The sequence below is a fragment of the Prionailurus viverrinus genome, chromosome A1 (genome assembly GCF_022837055.1).
Source record: "Prionailurus viverrinus isolate Anna chromosome A1, UM_Priviv_1.0, whole genome shotgun sequence".
Classification (NCBI taxonomy): Eukaryota; Metazoa; Chordata; class Mammalia; order Carnivora; family Felidae; genus Prionailurus; species Prionailurus viverrinus.
This window is the reverse complement of record NC_062561.1, coordinates 194,675,291-194,698,996: the sequence shown is the minus strand read 5'-3', so window position 1 is coordinate 194,698,996 and position 23,706 is coordinate 194,675,291. Positions and strand designations below refer to the sequence as shown.

At 43.9% G+C, this 23,706-nt stretch overlaps 1 protein-coding gene across 4 annotated transcripts in view; it reads left to right on the top strand.

The window, feature by feature from the left end:
• Window positions 1–23,706, top strand: part of GRIA1 (glutamate ionotropic receptor AMPA type subunit 1) — a 299,786-nt gene that overhangs the window by 191,702 nt on the left and 84,378 nt on the right. For all 4 annotated transcript variants that reach the window (XM_047860502.1, XM_047860492.1, XM_047860474.1 and 1 more), the window contains 4 exons: window positions 3,668–3,772; window positions 15,539–15,649; window positions 16,362–16,568; window positions 22,866–23,236. In XM_047860502.1, the coding sequence (XP_047716458.1) occupies window positions 3,668–3,772; window positions 15,539–15,649; window positions 16,362–16,568; window positions 22,866–23,236 (794 nt within the window). The remainder of the gene's footprint in view (window positions 1–3,667; window positions 3,773–15,538; window positions 15,650–16,361; window positions 16,569–22,865; window positions 23,237–23,706) is intronic.

Sequence of the window (23,706 nt, the reverse complement as noted above, 5' to 3'; positions counted from 1 at the left end):
ACATCAGGGCAACTGAATGAGATGATTAAAGCCAAGTTGTTCTTCCCATTGTGCAGATGAGAAAGTGGGAGCTCAGAGGGGTCCTGTGACTTGCCCTGGCCGGAATAACCAGGATGTGATCCACTGGGATCTAGACCACAGGCCCTGATTTCCCACACCCAGTGAGCACTCAAGTGGGGTGCCAAGAGGATGGGTCCACTTGAAAGCAGCCACAAAGAAGTTACAGAGGCCCTGGGTCCAGAGCATCTCTGCTGCTGCCCTCAGGAATAGGGGGTGGGGAAGTCTGCAGTATTGATGCCTCAAATAGTGCAAACACTACGTAGCACTCTCCCAGCAGAAGGCAGGAAAGAAAAATTGTGCTTCAGCCTCTCATGAGCGGCAGACTCTGAGCTGGCACCCAGTAACCACTTACAGGAAGCCACGGCTAATTCTTTGTTTCTCACAGAGGGAGCTGGCAGACGCCAGGATGGCGACGGGAGTTCCAGGAAGCAGGAACCAAGGGGGGGACTCAGTTTTTGACCCCAGTCTCCCTAGATAGGGCCGGGGGGGGGGGGGGTGGCAGTGTGCGGTGGCGATGAAGGCTAAGAAGTTCAGCCCTGATGAAAAAGATAGCAGTTTCTAGATTTGCCCAAAGTGGGTGTTTCTGAGAAGCTGCTTCTTCTGACTGTGAGTCCAGACTGTCCATGTAAATGCTCTGGGGCTAAGCCATTCTCTTGACCTCTCTTTGCTCTGCCATAGTGGAAGGGTCGTTCAGAGATGTCTGCTTTCCCATACTTTGATTTATCTCAGTGTGTGTAAGTCTTGGCTTCTCCAACTAGATGGTAAGAGCCTACAGCTGCCCCAGACCTCTCATGACTTACTGTGAATTCTGAACCCAAGTGCCGTAAGCTCTGAGTCTCAATAATCCTATCTGTAAAATAGGCAAAATAACTGCTGTTACTGCTCCCTGCTGGGTTCCTGTGAACATCAAATGAACACCTTCCTGTGAAAACACTGTGGTGGTGCAAGGGGCCTTCAGGTAGAGGGCCTAGGACTTTGCTAATGATGCTTTTTTTGGAAACTGAGAAAGGCTTGTACAAATGCCAGTGGCAACACCTTCATCTCTGCTGAAAGAGTCCCCTGCTCTAACAACTTACCAGACTCAAGGCTTCAATGTTGAAATCATCTTATTTTTCCATACCTTACCCACCCTACTACCCTACAATAGTAGTAGCCATCCTCCTCCTCCTCCTCCTCCTCATCATCATTTAAATAATATGCATTTTACATTTGTCCCAGGCAATATGCTAAACACTCCAGTTCTTTGAGGAGGAAACTCAGAAACAGATAGGCTCGGTGACCTGTTCATGGCCGCCTCATTAGGAGTTAACAGAGCATGGCCAGGGAAATGCCCAGCGGTAGCAGCGGGTGACAGCAGTAGGCACGCAGAACATACTACTGTGTGCATTTCTGCATTCACTCAGAGACTAGCATGATAGCATTGTCGCCTGTTTGGAGAGGCCACTTGGTACCATCAGTGAATATACTAGAATATCAAAAGCTCAGGATTTTAGGCCTGCCTTTGACACTGAAAAGTCTTAAGTCTTGAGCAAATCAGTTTACCTTCCAGAGTTCTGGTTTCTCCCATGTAAGTGACGATCATCCCTAAATGGGTACCTCCGGGGGTTCCTGTATATGGAGATGAATATGCATGAAAGTACTTTGTAAACATAAAACATTGTCAAATGGTGGTAGTTATTATCTACACCATTGGTAGCAACAACAGCTGGCCTTTGCCGAATACTCACCATGCAGCAAGCATTGGTCATAAACTATCTCATTTAATCCTTAAAACAACCTTACGACATAATTAACCCCTAACTGGTCCCGTTAAACAAACGAGCAAACTGAGGCATAGAAATATTACACAATTGATACTAAAACGCCATACTGGTAATTGGTCTGAGACTTGAGACCGGGGCCAAAGCATAGATGCCCATTTGGATCATTAATGACATACTTCTTCTGTTTGGGAAAGTCACTCATCCACCCATTCATCTGCACATGTGCCCCAGTCTGTTTTTCCAGATGAGTTACTTAAACCCATACTTAGCATACCTCTCTCAAACCCAAATGAATGGGAAAGCCAGAGATGATCAAGAGATGACCACGGTGAGAAGGTGCAGTTGCTAATTGATTGAAATAGCTCCCTTCTTATTCTTTCTAGGAAGATCTGTGCTTTGTGTTCTCTCTGAAAAGCAAAGCCAGCCTAGACTTCTCTAGAGTCAAGGATTTCTCCATATTTCAGCTGAGAAAGTGAAAAGCTTGTTGTATAATTTGTCCAGCACTCTGGGCCTGTCATGGCCTCCCCAGTGAGACTTCAAACCAGAAGGTGACGAGAGGGTCATCCTCAGAGCAGTCAGCCCCCCTTTTTCTTTCTCTCCTCTCTCCTTCTCTCCCTCCCTCCCTCTCTCTTTCCCCCACCCCTTCTCTCAAATACACACACCCCAACTATTCTTATACCTTCTGAGGGCATAGAAGCTGGTCACTGTCAGAAAAAGATAAAGCCCTAATAAGTCTTACTTTTAAGCTATTTGAAGGGGATAAATAAACCGTGTGGGGTTACAGGGCCACGTTCATATTGGTTATAGGTAGAGACTCACCTCACTGGCCTTAGGCCAGACTGATGTGAGAACCCATGGTGGGTCACCATTAGAGAATGTGGCTTCTTACACCTGAGCAGATGACATACAGCTAGACTCATCCCTACTTGGAGAGTAGACTTGGGTGAGATTTATTGGTCACCCCCAGAGTGGCAGACTTGGCCCTAAAGGTCTTGAATCCCATATGTTGACCACTTGAGCTTTTCTATGATTAAAGATTTGAGGCCATGAAAGTTTGATCTGACTCATTTGTGGAAAAGAAATCCCACGAAGCATATTTGTGGTTGAATACAAATTTTTCTTTAACCAGCTGAGACTTGTTTCAAGCCCTGCCTACTCTGGTCTTAACATGAAGGGCTCTCCTCAGGTGCTTTCAGGTTTTCACGGCACTTTGACATTTTCTGTGTCCTTTAAAGCAGACAGGGCAGGAATTTTGGAAACCGGAGGCTGAGAGAGGTGAATCTCCCAAGGTCAGTTGGTTTCCCAGGGTCAAATTCAGGCCTTCCAATGTCAGGTCTTCAGATTCCCACATATTTTTATTTCCCGGCTTCACAAGGGAACCAAGGAACCATATTCAAGCATGGCTCAAGGCTTCATAAGGCCAGCTTCTTTTCCTGACTCACCAGGAATGGTACACTGGCCCCCTTTCCTTTACAGGCCTCCTGTTTCTCCACTAAAGGCGTGTGTCTGAGAGGCAGGCACTGCCCCTGGAGGTGGTCACGATGGGAGGTGTTCGATCAGGATGGCACAGAGATTTCTTATCAGAATCTACTTTGATCCCTTATTACTGTTTGCCTAAGGCAATGGATGAAAAAGGTTTTCAGTATGAATCTCAGTTTGGTAGGAAAGAGAACTGCCCATAGCCGTGTCTGCTGTGGGCAAGGAGTATCTTAGTCATCACGCGACTCCGAGACCTCATCCCATGTAAGCTTCTCAGGTTCTGGACTTTCACTTCAGCAGAAAAAGCAAACAAGCACAAGTGGAACTTCTAAGTTCATGGTTTACTACTTGGCTTTGCTTTCCAGGTGCGGTTTGAAGGCTTGACAGGAAATGTTCAATTTAATGAGAAGGGACGCCGGACCAACTACACCCTCCATGTGATTGAAATGAAGCATGATGGCATCCGAAAGGTAAAGGCCACCTTTGCTTCCATTCCACAGAGAGGAGAGGGCCAGAGCGGAGAGCCTTGTGAGCCCATCTTTCCTGGACTGGATCTCTTTGAAGAGACTCAGGCAACAAGGATTCTAGACTCAGCTCTGCCACTAACCAGCTGGGACTTTGGGCAAGTCAGTTCCTTTCTCTGAGAATTAATTCACCCATCTGCAAAATGGAGATAAAAATCTCTACCTTTGTCGCAGGGTACTAGTGAAGATCGAAAGGATGGGAAAGTGCTTTGAAAATATAAAGTAATAGAGGAGTATAAATGCTACTGCTGTTCCTGAGGGATTCTGAAGAACTCGGGAATATGGTTACTGATGACATTAACCATTTTCTCCTGATCCACACTTGGTCATATCCACTCCATTTTCCATACAGAAGGAGTGAAAAATATGTGTATGTGTTTGCATATGTAATATATAGTATATATGCATATTAACTTTTAGAATAACATTCAAATCCTTGGAAAGCATTCACAACTTTACCAGAACTTGTGTTGTCTGGTCTCTGCCAATCTCTCCACCCTTGACCTTAGATACTCGCTTTCTTTCTCTCTTGATGCCAGCCATTCTGATCAACTTTCACTTCCTTGAATAGATCACGTTCTCCCTCACCTTGGAGCTTTCATACCTGTTCCCTCTACCTGGGACTCTCTAACCCCTTCCCTTCCTTTTCTTGGCCAATTCCTCCTCAATTCCTTAAGCACTCAGAGTAAATGTCATGCCCTAGGGATGCCTTCCCTGGCCTCTCCTGTTTATGCCTCGTGGCAGCCTCTATTATCCTGTCCATGGCCTCCATCATATTCTTTCTTTCTTATGATGGCATGATGTAGTGGTAAGAGGCATTGCATATTATGGTAGAATAGTAGTAGAGTGACATGGGTCAGAGGATTGGCCCTGGAATCCTGGAGGTCATTCCTGGCATCACCACTTATCAGTCTGTGATTCTGGATAAGTCATTCAGATTCTTTGTGCCTTAGTTCTCTCATCTAGTAAATGGGGATCGCCATAAATAATGCCAACCTCCTAGGCTCACTTAGGGGATTAAATGACCTAATGTGTGCAGAAATTCTAAGGGCTGGGCCTGAGACATTGAAAGTTAGATCTTAATCTCTCAAACTTCATGCTCTCTATGCCCACGATGTCAAATACAGTTGCTACTAGCCATACATAGCTATTTAAATTTAATTTTTAACTTAACAAAATTTAAAAGCCAGTCCCTCAGTTGCACTAGCAATGTGGTAAGTGCTCAAGAATCAATGTGGTTTAGTGACTGCCATACTAGACAGCACCGATGTATACCATTTCCATTGTCACAGAAAGTTCTACGTAACAGCTCTGCTTATCCTTTCTGTCCCCACCTCCCATAAACCTATATCCTTTGCTCTCCTGTCTGGAACCCCACCCTGTATATCATAGTCTGTCTCACCACATCCCATTTCCCAAGGCTGTATTGGGGTTTTTTTTGTTGTTTTGTTTTGTTTTGTTTTGTTTTGTTTTTTTATTGCTGCCGTGACAAATTACTTCCAACAGTGGCTTAAAACAACACAAATTTATCATAGGTCAGAATTCTTGCTTGAGTCTCACTGGGCTAAAGTCAAGATACCGGCAGGCCTGTGTGCCTTCTGGAGAATCTATTTCTTGGTCTTTTCCACTTTCTTCTTAAGGCCACCCATGTTTCTCAATTCATATTCCCCTTCCTCATCCTCAAACCCAGCAACATCACGTCTGACCCAACCTCACGTCTTCTCTCTGACCACAGTCAAGAAAGATACTCTGCTTTTAAGAACTCACATAATTGGTTTAGACCCACACCAATAATCCAGGATAATCTCCCCATCTCAAGGTCTGTAACCTTAATCCCATCTGCAGTGTCCCTTCTGCTATGTAAGGTGACAGGTTACAGGTTCTGGGGAAAGGGTATGGACATCTTCAGAGGGGCCATTACTCTGCCTGCCACAAAGGCCAAGTTTCAATGACTTCTCTATCATCACTCCTTCCTCACCCAATAGAAGCCTTCTCTTGTCTTTTTGTGTTCCCACAGCACATGTGATGTCACCAGGACACCAGCACACTGTCCCCTGTTGCAGTGCATTCACATACATCCCATACTTCTTCCTAGATTGTGAACACTTTGAGGACCCAGAACCCATTTCCCACCTTCTACTGGGCACACTTCAGGAATCGGCTACAGTAGGCCCACTACCTGTGTTAACTTTCAGCAGTTGCCAAACAGGGCTCTCTATCTGGTTCTGAGCGTAGCCACTAGGAGCATAACCACTTTCCAGCAAACCTTTGGCATGGTGATTGCACAAGGGCGTTGTCCTTGGGGACAGAATTTACTGCAAGGGATGCCCATCCAAAAATAGTCTAAGTCTGAGTTCATTTCTGTTATCCCCTGTTCTACAAACTCCTGTGCTGGAAAAGACATCTGCTAGGTGACTTAACTCTTTCCATCCTCAATCTCCACATCTATAGAATGGAGACATATCATGTATGCCTTGGCACCTGATCATTGTTCAGTGAGTGGTTACTAACAGGTATGGCAAATGTCAGGAGCTGTTACGTGACTAAAGTCTACAAGCCCTGAGATGACTTATTTATCTTTTTCAAAGTATTTTTTTTTCTTTAGTGCGGTTGTGAAGAATATCAGCCTTCATGATATAGCTCCCCTTTCCAAATGGATAAACTGAGGCAGGCCAGCCTGGTAGGCTGCCTAAGGTCCCACAGTGGGTTATAATGAAATGGGCCCCATGACTCTCCAGGCCACACTCATCTTGCTGCAGCAGCTGCCACAGCTGAATGGCTCCAGAACACAACTGGAACATTTCCAATGACTGTGGAGGAGTGAGGAGCTCAGAGTATTTTGCTGCCCTTAGAAGGGACACCAGTTACGTGACCTCCTCCCCAGCCCTTCTTCCTTTCAGATGCAGAGAAGAAGGGGCAGTGTCACCCCCTGCATGGTACATGAAAACATAAAAGCAGTTCTTTTGGGTAAGGACTTGGGCAGGCAAGAAGGTTGCTCCTACACAGAACATTGTTGACCATGGACCTGGGCTCTTGCTCAGAATCCTCAGAATGGCCTACTGCCCTCAGGGCGGAAAAATACTATCTCCTGGTGGATGAAATTGGCACATGCATACTACCTATGAGCAGTTGCGTGTTTGTCAAAATTAAAACATGGGTGTTTATCTAGTTCTTTTCCCTGCAGTGTAGTGGGGTGGTTGAAAATAAAGCCATATTCTTCCCTGCCCATTAGCAGCAGGCTAGGTATATTGGGGACATAGTGGTAATGAGGTAAGGATGAAGAGAAGGCAGAGGCTTCTACCCCAGCCTGGTCATCGCCCAGCAGGGTGGCTTTAACTTCTCCGGGTCTTTAAAATGAGTGAGAGGTGCTGGGCTGTGCAAACCTCAGTTCCTCTCAGCACTGACACCATGGACGCCGATGCATGTGATAGCATCCCTGTCAAGCTTATGCCTCCAGTCAAGTTGTCCCTCTCTGGGCTGGGCTTTGACTCCCTCAGGACAGGTGGGGTTAGGGACCCTCCTCAATGGACAAAACGCCCATCAGTGGGAACTTCCCCAATCACTACCCCCGGGAACACGGGTCTCAGTCCTTCATGTTGACCTTAAACCTCACCAGAGACTGTGGGAAGCCTCCTTGTCTCCTCCAAATTTGTATGACATCAAGAGCTCTCCTCAGGAGAGGACTCATCGTAGCAAGATTGGCAGTTCTCACACTTGAGCAAATAGAAGAATTACCTGGAGGCCTTGTTAAAAATAGCGATTCTCGGGTTCCCCAAAGCTGGACATTCTGCTTTAAGAGAACAGAGATGAGTCTCGGGAGTCTGCACATTTAAAAAGCCAGCTTCCCGAGTGGAGAGGCTCCCAGTGCTCTAGGTGGTTTGGTGAGAAACACAGGCAGAATGGTTATGAGCTTGGGCTTTGGAGGCAGATAGGCCAGGATTTAAGTCCCTGCTTTGTTCTTCAGTAGGCACATGACCTAGAACAAGTTACTTAGCCTCCCTGGACCTCAGTTACATCATCTCCAAAAGGGGGATAATATCCCGTACCACACAGGGTCCCTGTCAGAATTAAATGCAACGGTGCCTCCTACCTCCACAGCTTGTAGTGAGGGATTCAGAAAAGCAGCTCCTGGCATGTAATCGACATCCAGCCCATGTTTTGTTTGTTTGTTTAAACTCCATTCTTTAGGCCACAGGTTTTTTTTTTGTTGTTGTTGTTGTTGTTTTTTTGTCAGCCTTGAGTTTGAGTGAATCAGGCTGTACAAGCCTATGGAATGGATAAATCACCAAACAGAAAGAACAGAGTAACCTTAAAATCCACCAGCAAATGGCTGTGCTTTATTGTTTCAGATCCCAAGGCTGTTTTCCAGCTTACTTCCCCAAGACTAAATTCTTGCTTAGACTGTGGGCTCAAGCATCCTTTGTTTACAGGGAATCTGACTTGGAGAAAATCAATTCCTCTACATCTGTGGCTTCAGGCCTTTTACTCAATCAGCCTCCTAGCAAAGTAATTCCTCAGATTTAAGAGTGACCTAGTTGTGCTTGTTTCAGTAAACATTACGTGGCCTTACCTGATATATGTAATAAAGAGGAGCTGCTGTTGCTTGATTTGGGGCCTCAGGGACACTCTCCTGATCTTTTGGCCTATATCCTTGGCACTGATGCGCCAACAGATACCCTCTAGGTATCTGGGTCCAATCTGACATCCCAGTGAAATGTGCACACTTCCAAGCATCCATGCATCATACATTTAGCAGCATAGATGCCAGATTTGGCATTGGCTCCGCTAAAGCTAAATCCTCAGGAAATCTTGTTCACCAGGGGGTACCGATGTAGAGATCTATATCTGAGATCTAAAATACCTCATCAGATCCAGGTTGGATCACAAATTCTGATAAATGACTGCCAAGGGAGAAGTGTGGGGAAAATTCTCCAAGGTCTTTCATCAAGGGACCAGCATTGTGAATTTTAACCATCTTTCCCATCATCATTGGCCCTCTGTCTAGCTTCTGACCTGATTGCAGGCGTCTACTTCTCATTGCAACTTGACTTGAGTCCCCCTGCCCTGCCTTGCCTTATCCTGCCCTGCCCTGAGTTTCTTATCCCAGATTCTGACCCTCTGAGTAACTAGAAAGGAAAGCATGGGCAGGAAAGCAAACTAAAAGTGACACAAAGTCCTGCTGATGTAATAAGTAATCTAAAATCCCAAAGAATTCACAGCCTTCCATTCCATATGATCTTCAGAAGTTTTTCTGTAAATCCTTGCTCCCCAACTTTGGACGTGCCAAATCCTCTTATAGCTCTAAGACATTGCTCCAACCCAACCACCTCTGTTTCCACTGCTGACCCTAGAGCCCAAGACACCCCCACGCCATCCTGGATGCATACGGGAGCCTCCTTACCTATCACCTAGTCCCACTATCTACATCCTTGCCCTTCTGTAAGGTCAATATGCATCAGGTTCTATTGTTTCTCTGCCTACAACTTTCCCTTGGCTTCCTGTTGCAGGTAAATATAACTCCTTCCCTTGACCTTCAGAAAATAGAGGCTGCTTCCCTCTGGCATGAGCTCTTGCTCCTCTGTCTCTAGCTCATCACTGCACAGCTGCACTGACATCGTTCCATCCCTTTACCTGATGTTCGCTATCATTGCAGTTTTGTGTGCTGTCTCTCCCTGTGGTTCAGGTCTCTGCTCAAGTGAAGTCACTTTGGAGAGGCTGTCCTTGACCAAGCTATCTAAAGTGGCCCCCACCATCTGGCACAATCCCATTATCCCATTCTATTTTTTTTTCTTAATGCTTAACCCTTCTGATCTATTCTTGTTGGCTTAGTGATCTAGATTGGGTTTGGCGGACTTCAGCCTGCAAGGCAAATTCATCCCACTGCCTGCTTTTGTACAGCCCATGAGCTAGTAGTTTTTTACATTTTTAAGTGGTTGAAACAAATCAAAAGACAACTATTTCATCATATGTGAAAATTTCCCAAAATACAATTTCAGTATCCATAAATGAAGTTTCTTTGGAACATAGCCACATTCATTTGTTTAGATATTGTCTGTGGCTGCTTCTGCACTACAACAGCAGAGATGGGTACTTAGAAAAGAGACTGTATGACCCACAAAGCCTAAAACATTTACTCTCTGGTTCTTTCCAGATAAAGTTTGCTGACCCCTGGCCTGGGTATATATTGTCTTTCTTCCCCTCTTCTCCACCTTCCTGCCACTAAAATGCCAGCTGTCTAAAATCAGGGACCACAGTTGTGTTATGTATTATACCTTCAACCCCTGCAGTATATTGACACATAGTAAGCACATGCAAATAAATGGCTTTTTAGTAAATGAGTAGACAGTTTATTGGATGTTGCTGGGCAACCAGGGTGCATACTATTCTGGCCCATATTTCCATAGATCTGCCAGCAAGTAAGAAAAAAAAAATGCTGGAAAATTTTAAATAACACTTACAGCAGAATTCAAAGTCATACATAAACATATTAAGTTCAAATTCTTTAAGTAGGTTAGTTAAGAAAACCCTAGGTTCAATGACAGAGAAACTCTGAATTATTAGCTCTTTAATGCAATAGATGTTTAATTCTCATTTACCTGGTGACCAGTGTTTGGACTGAGGGCTCTGGTTAAGACTCAGGCTTATAGAGGCTCCATTGCCCGTTAGCATCATTCTGGCTGTCAACATCTAGCTAACAGATGAGGAAGAAAGAAAGCAGAAATTGTGCTAGAGATTTGGGGGACTCAGACCAAGAGAGATGGGCATCATTTGTGCTGTGTTCCGCTGGCCAGAACCCAATCCTCTGGCCCACCTAGGTGCCCCATGGGCTGGGAAATGTAATTGCTGGCTAGGGAGATACTTCCTGCCAACACCTCTATGCTAGGGAAAGAGAATAAGAGTCCTTGCTGGTCATCTAGTTGACTTTGCCACAATAGGCAACATACTTTTAAAAACTGTATTACAGTGGATCTCATTTTCGGAGGTCCCCAGGCTGTGGCTTTACAGGCAGCCGAGAGATACAAATGTGTAAATCTGACTTGCTGACTGTGCAAGGTAGATCAGTTGAATTTACTGTTCTATAACTATCTCTTTTTTAGACTTCATTCACTTAAAAAAAGCTAATCTATCATCTAGACTCATTTCCTACATTCAAAGAATCTTTAGAGGCAGATGGAAACAGAAGATCAAAAATTATAACTGGCCCCAGGAGAGGACCTCTTACTGTTAGAATTGTTTAAATCCTCTCCTGAATAATGGGCCCCAGTCTTTACCCAGCCACTAGCTCTGATTTACTTTCAGAGAGAATCAAAGGTCCTGCATATCCTCAGTAGAGAATCAAAGTGCTGTATAATAATCCAACCCATTTCTCCAAGAAAGGGAAATTTGCTCTCATCTCTGAAGTGTAGTGTCTCTTCAAAACTCTTTGTCAACTTTTGTTTCATCGAACTGTGGAACCAGATTTCTCAACTGCTAGCTTATGTGAGGTGCAGGCCGGGTTTTGGCATCACCCCACTCTTTTTGACTGGCAATATTGTTTTATTTCCCTACAAAAGGGTCAGACATCAAATAAACTTGTTTATGACACTTAGCTATTCCTCTAGCTTTTGATATCAAGGAAGCTGTATATAAACCAAGCTATGCAATAACTTTTATAGATCCCAATTTAACAACTAGTGCCACAATACTAGCTTTGAAGGACCACTATCTTGAGAAATTAAAGTCTCTTTCTAAGTAGTGTAAATCTGGTCTACAACAGATTTATCTTGCTTTTTCCCCCTATCCTTTATCAAAATAACTTGGGATTTTAGAGCAATGTCTTGTGGTTTGGGGCACACTTACCCTAGGCCATTCTGCATGTAAGGAGGGTTACTTTGCCAAATGAATTTGAGAAATGCTCTAAAATAACACACTTTTTCTTTAGAGATTGATAATTTCAATAGTAAATTGATACTGAAATGTCTTATACTATAGAAGCCTGCTAACCTTCAACTAGGCATTACCCTTAGACTAGGCATTAATATGAGCCACATACAGCTCTCATTGTTGTCCATGCATTAACTCCTTCCATCCTCACAGCAAACCCCAAGAGACAGATACTCCTGATGTATCCATTCCACAGAGCAAGAACCGAGGCCCACTGAGGTCAGGTAACTGGCCAAAGATTAGTAATTAGGGAAGTCTACCTTTTTTTTATGTTTATTTATTTTTGAGAGAAAGAGGACGTGCGCATGCACGAGCAGGGGAAGGGCAGAGACAGAGAAGGACAGAGGATCTGAAGCAGGCTCCATGTTGATAGCAGCAAGCCCGACCTGGGGCTCGAACCCACAAACCATGAGATCATGACCTTAGCTGATGTCAGAAGCTCAACCGACCAAGCCACCCAGGCACCCCAGGAAAGCCCACCTTTTAAACCAGTTCTTTCTATATCAGAGAGTAATCTCTTGACTATCAAGCCCCCACTTAAAAAAAAAAATAATACGTAATAATACACTGTATATTTTAGATTTTGCACATCAGAGAATGCAACTTGCTCTGTACTGATGGTTTCATTAGAAGGAGCTAAACCTGTGCCTGATTGTGAAGAGGAAAGTAAAAGGGAAGAAAGGAAGGGAATGAGGGGAAGAAGGAAAAGAAAGAGAAAGGGAAAGGGAAAGCATCATCTGTGGGGGGAAAAAGGCATTTGCCAGACCTGCTCCTGAGTTAGTATTGATTACATTAAATAACCTAACCTTTGAGGTCATGCCCTGGCTCCTATGCCCTGCCACGAATCTGCTATATAATCTCTATATTTATAAATTAGATCATTTTATTTCCCCAAGGCTCAGTTATCTCCTTTATAAAACAGAGGAAACAATCCCACACCTGTCTTGTGCTATTTGCTAAAGAGTTAAATGTTGTGAAAGTACTTTGGAAATCTTTTGAAAACTTGCATCATGATATACTACATTAGTGGCTTTAAACATTTTCAACCAGAGGGCTCCTTGTAAAAGTGAACGTTAAAGGGATCCCAATATGTGAAAGAGATAAAAAGCAGAACTGAGTGTTTTGAAGGAGAGATGGGGCACCCAGAGCTGTCTCCCATTTTCTGACCCCTCACCCACCTCCTAGGAAAGTGGCATGGAAAAGTCCCCACAGATGCTCCAGGGTTCTAGGGCCCTGGTCTAGCAAAGTGAGGGAGTCAAGACTGCATCCTGGTTTTGTGCCTGTCCCCTCATCCCTCTCTGTAAAAGAAAGGGGTTGGAAGAAGTGATTCTTCAAGCCTCTTCCACCTCTGACATTCTGGAAATCTAAGTTTCTGGTTCTTGTGTCATTTAGGGAGAAATGTCTCCTTCTGTGCTGACTAAAAGTGCCTAACACAGGCAATATTGAGCACAGGCCTGCACCAAGGGTAGATCTTGACCCGATGCCCTGAGAGACAAGCCTCTGGACTGTCTTAGCACCCAGTAGGGTCCACTGTCTCCTTGTTGGAAGCACATCTTCTCTTAACAAACATTTCCTGAGCTGCTTCTTATAGAAGAATATGCCATGCTAAGTAAATCATTCTAGAAGGAATAGACCTCTGGCTTTGTCCATCAGGAACCCACAGAACTGTGGAGAGATGGCGACAGACATACAAACAGCCAGACCACAGGGCCAGTGGGGACCTACCTGAGGCACTCAAGGGCCGGCTAGCAGCTTACTGGCCCTGCAGTCAACCTTCCTGGCTCAGATCCTGGCTCCATGACTTGACCGTGACCTTGGAAAAGTTGCCTCACTTCTCCACATCTCAGTTGCTTCACATTTAAAATGGAGGTGATAATTAAGTACCCACTTCATAGATTTTTGTGAGGATGGAAGAAGTTAAAACATAAAAAAAAAAAGAAAAAAACCACTTAGAAGAAAAGAGTGGCTGAAACCCAGTAAGCGCTCAATAAATGTTAACTAAAATGATTACATGTTATCATGGAAGCCAAGTCCCCTCTTAGCAACAAATGCAGAGCCAATTTCCAGCTGCATCACCTTGGGCAGGTTACAGACACCTCTAATCCAAATGAAATGGCACAAAAACTTAAAAACACTTAGCATCTGACAATAGCAAGAACATAATCAGCATTGTCAATTATCATTGTTGTTGTTAACCGCAGTGAGATCACAGAGAGAATGGCTTTTTTCCAACGAGGAAACTGGGGAAGGCATCAAGGAGACAGTGCTGTTTGAGTTGACCCCTGGCACAGGCCTCAGCTGTGTGAGCCTGGTCTGAGTTCTGGCTGGTGGGAGGCCTGCTCTTTCCTCTGCAAATGCACATCCAGTTCTCTTTCCTTTCTCACCCTCCATCTACAGCCAAAAGAAGAACCACAGAGCAAAACACAACTGTCTAAAGATATAGAGAGACAGGACAGAGGTGTGTGTTTGTGTGTGTATGTGTATTAGCCATGCCATTCTGCTCTTCCCAAACCTCCCATGACTTCCTGTTACCTTCAGGATAAAGTCTATATTGTTTAGCCTGGCATTCAAATCCAGGTGTCTCCTGGGGCGCCTGGGTGGTTCAGTGGTTTGAGCATCTGCCTCTTGATTTTGGCTCAGGTCATAATCTCGCAGTTCATGAGATTGAGCTCTACATCTGGCTCCACACTGACAGCATGGAGCTGCTTGGGAATCTCTCTCTCTCTCTCTCTCTCTCTCTCTCTCTCTCTCTCTCTCTCCTCTCTTTCTCTCCTCTCCCAAAATTAAAAAAAAAAAATCCATCTTCTACCACTTGCCCACTGCCCTCTTAGGCTAACCCTATCTTCCACCTGGAAGCCATTGAACTTACATATCTGGGAAGATTCCTGCCTTTACATCTTGGCACATGTTCATGGTCTCTCCAGCCTGAAAGGTTTGGGCTCAAACTGCCCATCCTTTATGACCTTGTGTGTTGCATGTGTCATGTCTTCCCAAGTAGACTGGGGAACTTCTCAGAGCAAGGACTACCTCTTAGACTTTTTGTATCTCTCTCAACCTCCCACACAATACTACCAGTGTTTTAGCTCAGAGTCTTGCACACGATAGGGATCCAATAAATACTAGCTGAAAGATCTTGGAAAATGAGCCAGTATAAATAACCCACTAATTAAAAAAAATAATAATAATTTTTTCAGCCAATAATTTTAGGCACTAATATATACTCAGTATTATAATATTTCATAATTGGAAATAAGAGAAATAAATGATAAAGCATAAAATAACAATCACCTAGGAAGTTAAATCTAGATGGAAAAAATACAGGTAAATATAAAAATAAAGCAAAAGGAATTTAATGTTTAAATCGTTATGATTCCAACTGCCATTCAGAATGAGCTCAGGAAGAGAAGGGTTAATAGAAATAAAGAAAAAGGGGTTTGAGTTTGTGAACAACTGCAAGGAATTCAGTTTCCACAGCCATGGCTTGCATTGTACAAAATATTCTAGCTGCATTAAGAGTTAAACCCGCCCCCTCTTCACAGGGGCAATTTCTATGTTCAGTCCATCATGGTGAGGATGTTCAAGGGGGTGGGACTGGGAGGACCTGGATGGAGAGCATTTTACCTCTTGTTATTTTTATCTACCAATGCTTTAGAGCCTGGTGTGTCCAATACTGTATGATATGATGCCTAGACCCTTGCTTTTTTGTCTGGTGTTGGCTGGGTGGTCCACAGTAGGCCAGTCCTGAGGAGCCTGTCTCATCTCATGTCACCACCTTCCTCTCCTTAACAGATCGGTTACTGGAATGAAGATGATAAGTTTGTCCCTGCAGCCACTGATGCTCAAGCTGGGGGGGACAATTCAAGTGTCCAGAACAGAACATACATCGTTACTACAATCCTAGTGAGTACTCAGTCCTTCATCGAGGTTATCTAGATGTAAGCTAGACCAACACAAAGGTTTTCCCCAGGAGCATAAGCTGGTTATTCTTCTTGCTGAAACCATGCTATAGGTAGAAAGAGGGAGTAGAAAAAGGAGTTTCCTAGAAATTAGAGATGCTGTTTTCACTCTGGTTTTGCTATGATTTCATTTTGTATACGGGGATAAGTCACTTACCCTCCTTTGAGCCATAGTTTACCCATATATAAGACATAATGGTGAGACTAAATTATGGTGGTTCTCAGACTGTACACTCCTTCAGTAGAAGCCATTTTCTAAGAAAGTCTCCTAAAAGCCAGCACTTTAGCTACTTTATATCCACTGAACTGCTGTGATTTTCAGTGATTGCCTGTGAGAAAGCTGGAGACTGTTTAGGGCCTACTTTCCCAACATAGTGCCCTAGAGTCACCTCCAAAAAATACAAAAGCTCCTGGAACATAATTTAAAAGGGTGAGCTCCACATGTGAATTATAAAATATTCTTATTTTAAGAGTTTACTTTCTTAGCCCAAGAAGTTTTGTAATGGAGGGAGCAGAAATGCAGGAAGTAGGTTTAGGGACTTAGAGAGACCAAAGTTAACCAACGTTGTTGACATCTTCCCCTGCCATGCCAAAGTCCTCCTTACCTATGAGTGGACCCACAACCCACATTCTCTCTCCCCCCATTTTTCTACCAGGAAGATCCGTATGTGATGCTCAAGAAGAATGCCAACCAGTTTGAGGGCAATGACCGCTATGAGGGCTACTGTGTAGAGCTGGCAGCAGAGATTGCCAAACATGTGGGCTACTCCTACCGTCTTGAGATTGTCAGCGATGGAAAATATGGAGCCCGTGACCCTGACACCAAGGCTTGGAATGGCATGGTGGGAGAGCTGGTCTATGGAGTAAGTTCTCCACAGGGTGGGGGATTGGAGGACAGGGAGAGAGTTTGACAGAAAATAATTTGGTGGTTGGCTGGCCCTGTCCACAGATGACTATTGGACCCCCTAACTTAGTATAGTTGCTGCCAAAAAGATGAGGTGTTCAAAATCCAATATCTTGAGACATTCTTTGTTCAAGGCTACTTACTGGTCCCGGCTTTCTCAGTTCAGTCTTGTGACTGCAGTTGATCATGATCTAACACAGGCAATACTGAGATTCAGGATGAGTTTTCCTGAGGCAGACCGCTGAGTTGCCACTCCCCTGCTCAAAATCATTTATGGCCCCTCCATATAAACTTCTTCCCTGGTGCCAGATACACCCTGGATTCAACCTAACTTTCTAGTCACTCACCCCAATATTACCTTTCCGATACCATCCACTTCAGCAAGACCACCCCTGAGTACTCTGTTCTCTAGAGTGCTCCCTTCCATTAAGTACCCCCAAACTCCTGTCCCTTCTCCAAAAATCTATATCAAATATTGCTTTTTCCAAGGTGTCATTTCTTTCTCCCCATAACAGGTATTAACTCTCCTTTCTAAGTGCTCTTGCCTTCCCCTGCAGGATTTAGTTTCTGTTTCTGTTGTGGCTTACCTTGCCTTGTATAATAGTTTTCTGTGTAATAGGAGTAGGTCTCTCTGTCTTTATATCACTCACTGCACTTGAAATAACACCATGCACGATTGCTATAAAATCTTCAATAAGTTGAAGCATTTCTGAGAAGCCACTGAATGTCTGAATTGCTTTAAGTATTTAAGGAATCACTGAGAAGTAAAAGATCTGATCCCTGTCCCCAAGGATCTTAACATTTTATGGGGTAGAAAATACAATGAGAGAGAGTAGTAAAAGATAGTATGGTTCAAGGATCAGGCAAGAGGCTAACATGAGTTTGTCTAGCCATCAAGAAAGATATGGAAACTGAAAATTGCCCATGTTCAAATAGAGAGAAAGGCAGCCCAGGAATTTCTAAAGTACAAACAATAGAATGGTGATGGAAATAAAAGAGGTGTAAGGAGGGTGCAGAAACATTGGTCATTGGGGTGCCTGGATGGCTCAGTCAGTTAAGCCTCTGACTCTTGATTTCAGCTCAGGTCATGATCTCAGGGTTTGTAGACTCAAGCCCCACATCAGGATCTGTGCTGACAGCATGGAGCCTACTTGGGATTCTCTCTCTCCCTCTCTGCCCCTCCCCTGTTCGTTCTCTCTCTCTCTCTCTCTCTCTCTCTCTCTCTGTCTATAAATAAATAAATTAAAAAAGAAAAGAAAAGAAAACAGTGGTCATTTGTGTAGAGGGCTTGGATTGAGCAGTCAGGGCTATGGTTGAGTATGAAGTGACAAGGGGAAGAGTGGATTGATTCAGTGGGTACTGGGAGATGATGAAGATACTTGAGTAGAGAAACAACAAATGTAATGTAAGAAGTCAGCCACTACTTGCAGGAAAGGGACCACCACAGCTTTACTCACAGAAACTGAAGATTATAGGCAGGGTCTCTGAACAGAAGCATATACTAAGTCACAGGTTGATGTTGAGTTCCGGCCAGGATGAAGCAACCATTTAGGTTAAATTCCATTCTCCAATATCTAGGCAATAGGACTCATGATGGCCATGGGAGCCATACAAAGGGAACTCAAAAAAGAGATGAAATAAGGAAAATCTTCCATAGGAAAGTGGCTTTCAAGATGACCTAATAAGATGGTTAATGAGTTGAGGAGTGGAATGTACTTCTACCCTTTCTCCTCCCTCTACTTCTCTCACTCTGGGAACCTCCACTGATGACAGAGAGCTGGACGTTTAATGCTGCATCTGGAAGCTGGTTTCCATGGGAACCTCCACTAGCATTCATCTTCGACCTCACCCCATGGACCACAGTTCCCTTAGCAAAAGGCCTGTGATCCTGGCAGAACAATGGTATGATCATCCTGAGGTCAAGCTTCCCAATAGCCAACAGTCAGTGGTGGGTCACTGGCTCATCAGTAAGAAACCAGAGTTACCTCTGATGCCCCAGGGCCAGCCCTTTCCCATCCATCCCCTCTCCTCCATCAGGCCTGTCCCTCTGTGCTCTATAAACTGTGTTCTCAAGACTCCATGATGGGCCCAATTCAACATCCTCCCTTGAGTTTTGGTCTGGCTTTCTTTTTCTGTACCCCTGGGGAAGAATAGAGGAGTTTGAGGAACTGTCAGCCACAAACAACCAGAAGGTCAGACAAAACTCATTTGGAGGCTCCCAAATTGATTCTTTCTGTGCCTTTTAAATAGTTAAGCCAATCAAGGTCTCTTTCATCTTCTTTTGCTCCACCTTGTTCTTTTTTTTATATGAAATTTATTGTCAAATTGGTTTCCATACAACACCCAGTGCTCATCCCAACAGATGCCCTCCTCAATACCCATCACCCACCCCCCATCAACCCTCAGTTTGTTCTCAGTTTTTAAGAGTCTCTTATGTTGTTCCACCTTGTTCTTATCAAAATCTGTAGTAGTAGCATTTCCACAGGTAGTTTGTGCCCGGTGCCATGCTAAATATTTGACCCACATTATTTCATTTCCTCCTCCTAACAACCCCATAAGACAGATACAATTATTTTCCACATTTCATAGATAAGGACACTGAGGCCCAGTGGGGGGGGGGGGGTATGTAATTTGGCAAAGGACAGCTAGTAAAAGCAGAGTTGTGACATGCAGCCTGGCTTTTGAACTCCAAGCCATCTGAGCACTGGACTGTAAGGCTACTGTTTACTGGCGATGGGCATAGCAATAGTGTCTGCATTCTCAGATGCCACATGCTACAAATGAAGTTTCTGCTTCTTGCATGGATTTGGCTTTGTGCTTGATTCACAGGTGGCTTCCCTGCCTGTCCTTTGTCTTGGTGGAGCAGAACGAGAGTGAACTTTGACGCCAGGCACCTGCAAGTTATTGAACCGCTGTAAAACAGGGAAAGTGAACCCCGTATCCCCGGGCTGGGGTGGGGAGTTTACCTACACAGTGCCTGGGTCAGAGTCACTCTCCAACCTTAACGGTTTTCTTCACATTTCGCCTTTACCTACAACATCAAAACTGTTTACTGTCTCCCCAGGATTGTTTCTAGACATCACATATTTTGTTTGGGGCTCGCCTAGGTCAGTGGTTCTCAAAGTGTGATGTCTGGACCAGTAGCATCAACATCGTTGGGGAACTTATTAGAAATGCAAATTCTCGGGGCACCTGGGTGGCTCAGTCAATTAAGCATCTGACTTTGGCTCAGGTCATGATCTCACGGTTCATGGGTTCAAGTCCCGTGTCAGGCTCTGTGCTGACAGCTCAGAGTGTTGGAGCCTGCTTTAGATTCTGTGTTTCCCTCTCTGCCCTCCCCAGCTCATGCTATTGTCTCTGTCTCCCCCCCAAAATAAATAAATATTTAAAAAAAAAGAAATGCAAATTCTCAGGTATCACACCGAGATCCAGAAACTCTGCCACCTGCATTTTTAAAAGCCCTCTAGGTGATTCTGACGTATGCTTAATTTTGGAAGCTACTATCCTAATGTCAATTTAAGTAAATAATTTTGAGCATCTGTGGAATGCTTACACTTCACAGTATTCTCACATATTTGAATTCTTTTGATCCTCACAAAACCACCCTATCAAATAGGTAGGGCAAAAAATTATTACGCCTCCTTTTTTTTTTTTTTTTTTTTTTTTTTTTTTTTTTTTTTTAGCGAGGGATTTGATATTCCAAAAGACAACAGTTTCACTTAAGGCCACATGGTCAGCAAGTCACCAGCAGAGCAGCCAGGTCTAACTTTCCCAGGTAAGCTCTGCCTTTGACCAATCCTGCAGAGCGCCACTAACAACCTCAGGTGCTGGAAATCACCTCTTAAGACCTCTCAGTCAATGTCAGACAAACCGAAACACTGCAGCTTTGCACAAATCACCTTCCCTCTCTGGACCTGAGTTTTTCTCTATAAAGTAAGGTCATTGAATGTAGCATCTCCCACTGTGTATATCTCCTACACATATGGGTCTCTTTTGATGCTCAGGGATCCACGGCCAGATAATTTTAGAAGTATTACATCTACTTACCTCTCTTGGAAATTCTCAGTGCCTAGTGATCTTCTAAAGGTTCTGAGGAGTCTCACCCCACCTGTTTAAGTTCATATTTCCTAGATTCATGTTTCCTCATTTTCACACTGTTTTTATGTTACACTTATTAACATCCTTCCAGAAATAATGTTCTATGAAACAAATCTTGGAACTGCTGAATGAACTAAGCATTATGATGATGTGCTTCTGTGATTTTTCCAGTCCACAGTCCCTTTCATTAACTCACATCAGGAGGCATCAAATGAATCCATTCAATTCCTGTTACCACCTTCAAAGCTGGTCCTCATTCACCTCCCTTTCGGGTAACATGTAGTAGTCCCTCTAAGTCATTTCCATTACTTTTCTCCTCCATTCCTTTTCTATCTATATTAGGGTACAGACAAAAGAGTAGGTATCTTCTCCCTTGCACTTGCTTGTAAGTATTTGCAAAATAATAATAATAATAATAATAATAATAATAATAATAAAAGATTTATGCAGTGACTATTAGAAAAAAAAAGCAGAATTACTATCAAATTCACATTGCTTTATGGAAAGTTTCTTTCCCTGGGTGAGATCTTAAGTCATTCTGAAGCCAGGGTTTTTATTCCACTTGAAGCACCTTCTCAAAAACCCCAGCCAATGACAGTAATCAGCCGAAATCTTCTCTATGCAACACCAGTCAGCAGCTAAGTGGGGCACTCATCTGCACACATCTGTCACCAGTTTCACATCTGGACTGTTGTGCATCATGAGAGAAAGCCATCCACCTGGAACAGACTTGCACAGATGTGTCTCTCATTTCAAAAATGAGTTTTGTGGCACCTGTCCATGGAACCTTCTTGGGTTTCCAGGATCTCTTGATCTCAAGCCAACAGAGCAGTGGATTTTTATTTGTGTAGATGCCAGTGCTTCTGCCATTAGGGAGAGGGAGGAAAGACCGAAGAGCAAGGATGGTGATTCCACATGCTAGATGCTCAAAGATGAGCATTTCTTGCAACCTTTTTTATGTTTGTCTACATGGATCTGAATTTTAAAAATTGAATTGTTTGTATGTTTCTTAGGCGTCTTCACGAAAAATACTTGTGATGCTTCTTTTCCTCCTCTCTTTAAGGCCTTCACTCACATAATTCCCTCCTTCTGAAATGTGTACTGTGCCAGAGCAACAAGATCCTACCCCTCTTCAATGCCACATTTATGTGTCACCTCTTTTATGATGTAGCCCCCGATCTCCTCAGCCAGAATTAATGCCTCTCTTGTCTCCTGTATCATTGTGTATCTCTTGGCTAGTACATCCAGCCTACCTGGTAGACTGAAAAATTGCGGGGGAGGGGAGGGGTGAGAGGAGGGAAAGGTGGATATGTATACCGACCTCTCTTACTAGTTGTAATACCCTGAGTGTAGGGACTGTAGCTTACCCTCAGCTTCCAGCCTAGGGCTTGAACATAAAGAAGTGCCCAGTAAGAGTTTATTGAGTTAAATTTGCCTTTACCACACTATTAGCTAGGGATATCTTGGCTGCAGGTAAAAGAAACCCAATCCAAACTGGCTTAGGCAAACAGAAGGGCTGGCTCATGTTCCTGGGAACAAATAGAATATATTAACCCATCTTCCTTGGAGTCTGGGGTAAGCCCTGAATTTAGCATGGCCCAAATGACATTCTGGATCAGTTTCTAAATCTCTCACTCTGACTCTCAGGGCTAATGCTCATTAAACGGACTTGAGTCCTATACCATTTTTGAATGAATCATTCTGACCAGGGAAATGAAGTATACCGATGGCCAAACCTGGGTCATGCACTTCACTATGTAACCAGGGTGATTAGCTGATTTGAACTAGAAGGACTGAGAGTGGACAGGAGTGGTTCTTCTTGTGGAGGAAGGAGGCATGGCTGCTGGGAAGGCAGAAACCACAGATATCACAACATCCCCCTTCTAGTAAGGTGAGGAAGATGCCCTAACAGTTAGAACTGTCAAACACTGGGATAATCTCTCCTATAAGACAGTGAGCTGATCATTCATTTGTCAGAAATATAGACAGTAGGAGGAATTAGACTTCTGAGTTTCTTTTCAACTCGCACATCCTTTAAAATGCAAAAGAATATTCAGTGGAGAAAGAAACAAGAGAACAGAGAGCTGCTGAGCTCAACTGCATTTTTTCTTCTTCTTCTTCTTCTTCTTCCTTTTTTTTTTTTTTTTTTTTTTTGCAGAGAGCCGATGTGGCCGTGGCTCCTTTAACTATCACCTTGGTCCGGGAAGAGGTGATAGATTTCTCCAAGCCATTTATGAGTTTGGGGATCTCCATCATGATAAAAAAGCCGCAGAAGTCCAAGCCGGGGGTCTTCTCCTTCCTCGATCCTTTGGCTTATGAAATTTGGATGTGCATTGTCTTTGCCTACATTGGAGTGAGTGTCGTCCTTTTCCTGGTCAGCCGCTTCAGCCCCTATGAATGGCACAGTGAAGAGTTTGAGGAAGGGCGGGACCAGACAACCAGTGACCAATCCAATGAGTTTGGGATATTCAACAGTTTGTGGTTCTCCCTGGGAGCATTCATGCAACAAGGATGTGACATTTCTCCCAGGTCAGTCAGCTCTTCTCAACCCCTTTGCTCAATGCTTATTTTTCTTGGAAAACAAAGCAAATATTGGAAAGTTAAGAGATAGGAATTATTTCCAGACTTCACTGTATTCAGCTTTTCAGCTATGCTTTACAGCCAACTGTCCAGTGCATGCTGTCCATCGGCTGGATGCATCCTGTGTCTGAGCCAGCTCTGTCTGCTATCTGGTTGATGTGCTCCATCAAGATTAATAGGGATAATCACAAGTCTGATGTTCTGTAGCTGCAAGGAACAGAGAAGGGATGGAGGAGAGTATGGTACAGCTAACTAACTATATGCTAAGCAAGGGTTTGAGTCCCATACATCCATTATCTCACTGATTCCTCATAGAAGCATAAGGTGGGACTCTTGTTATATCTTCTTTCATAAATGAGGAACCACACAAATGTTGAATATCTTGCCAAGGTTACAGAGCTTGTAGCTAGGTGAGTTGA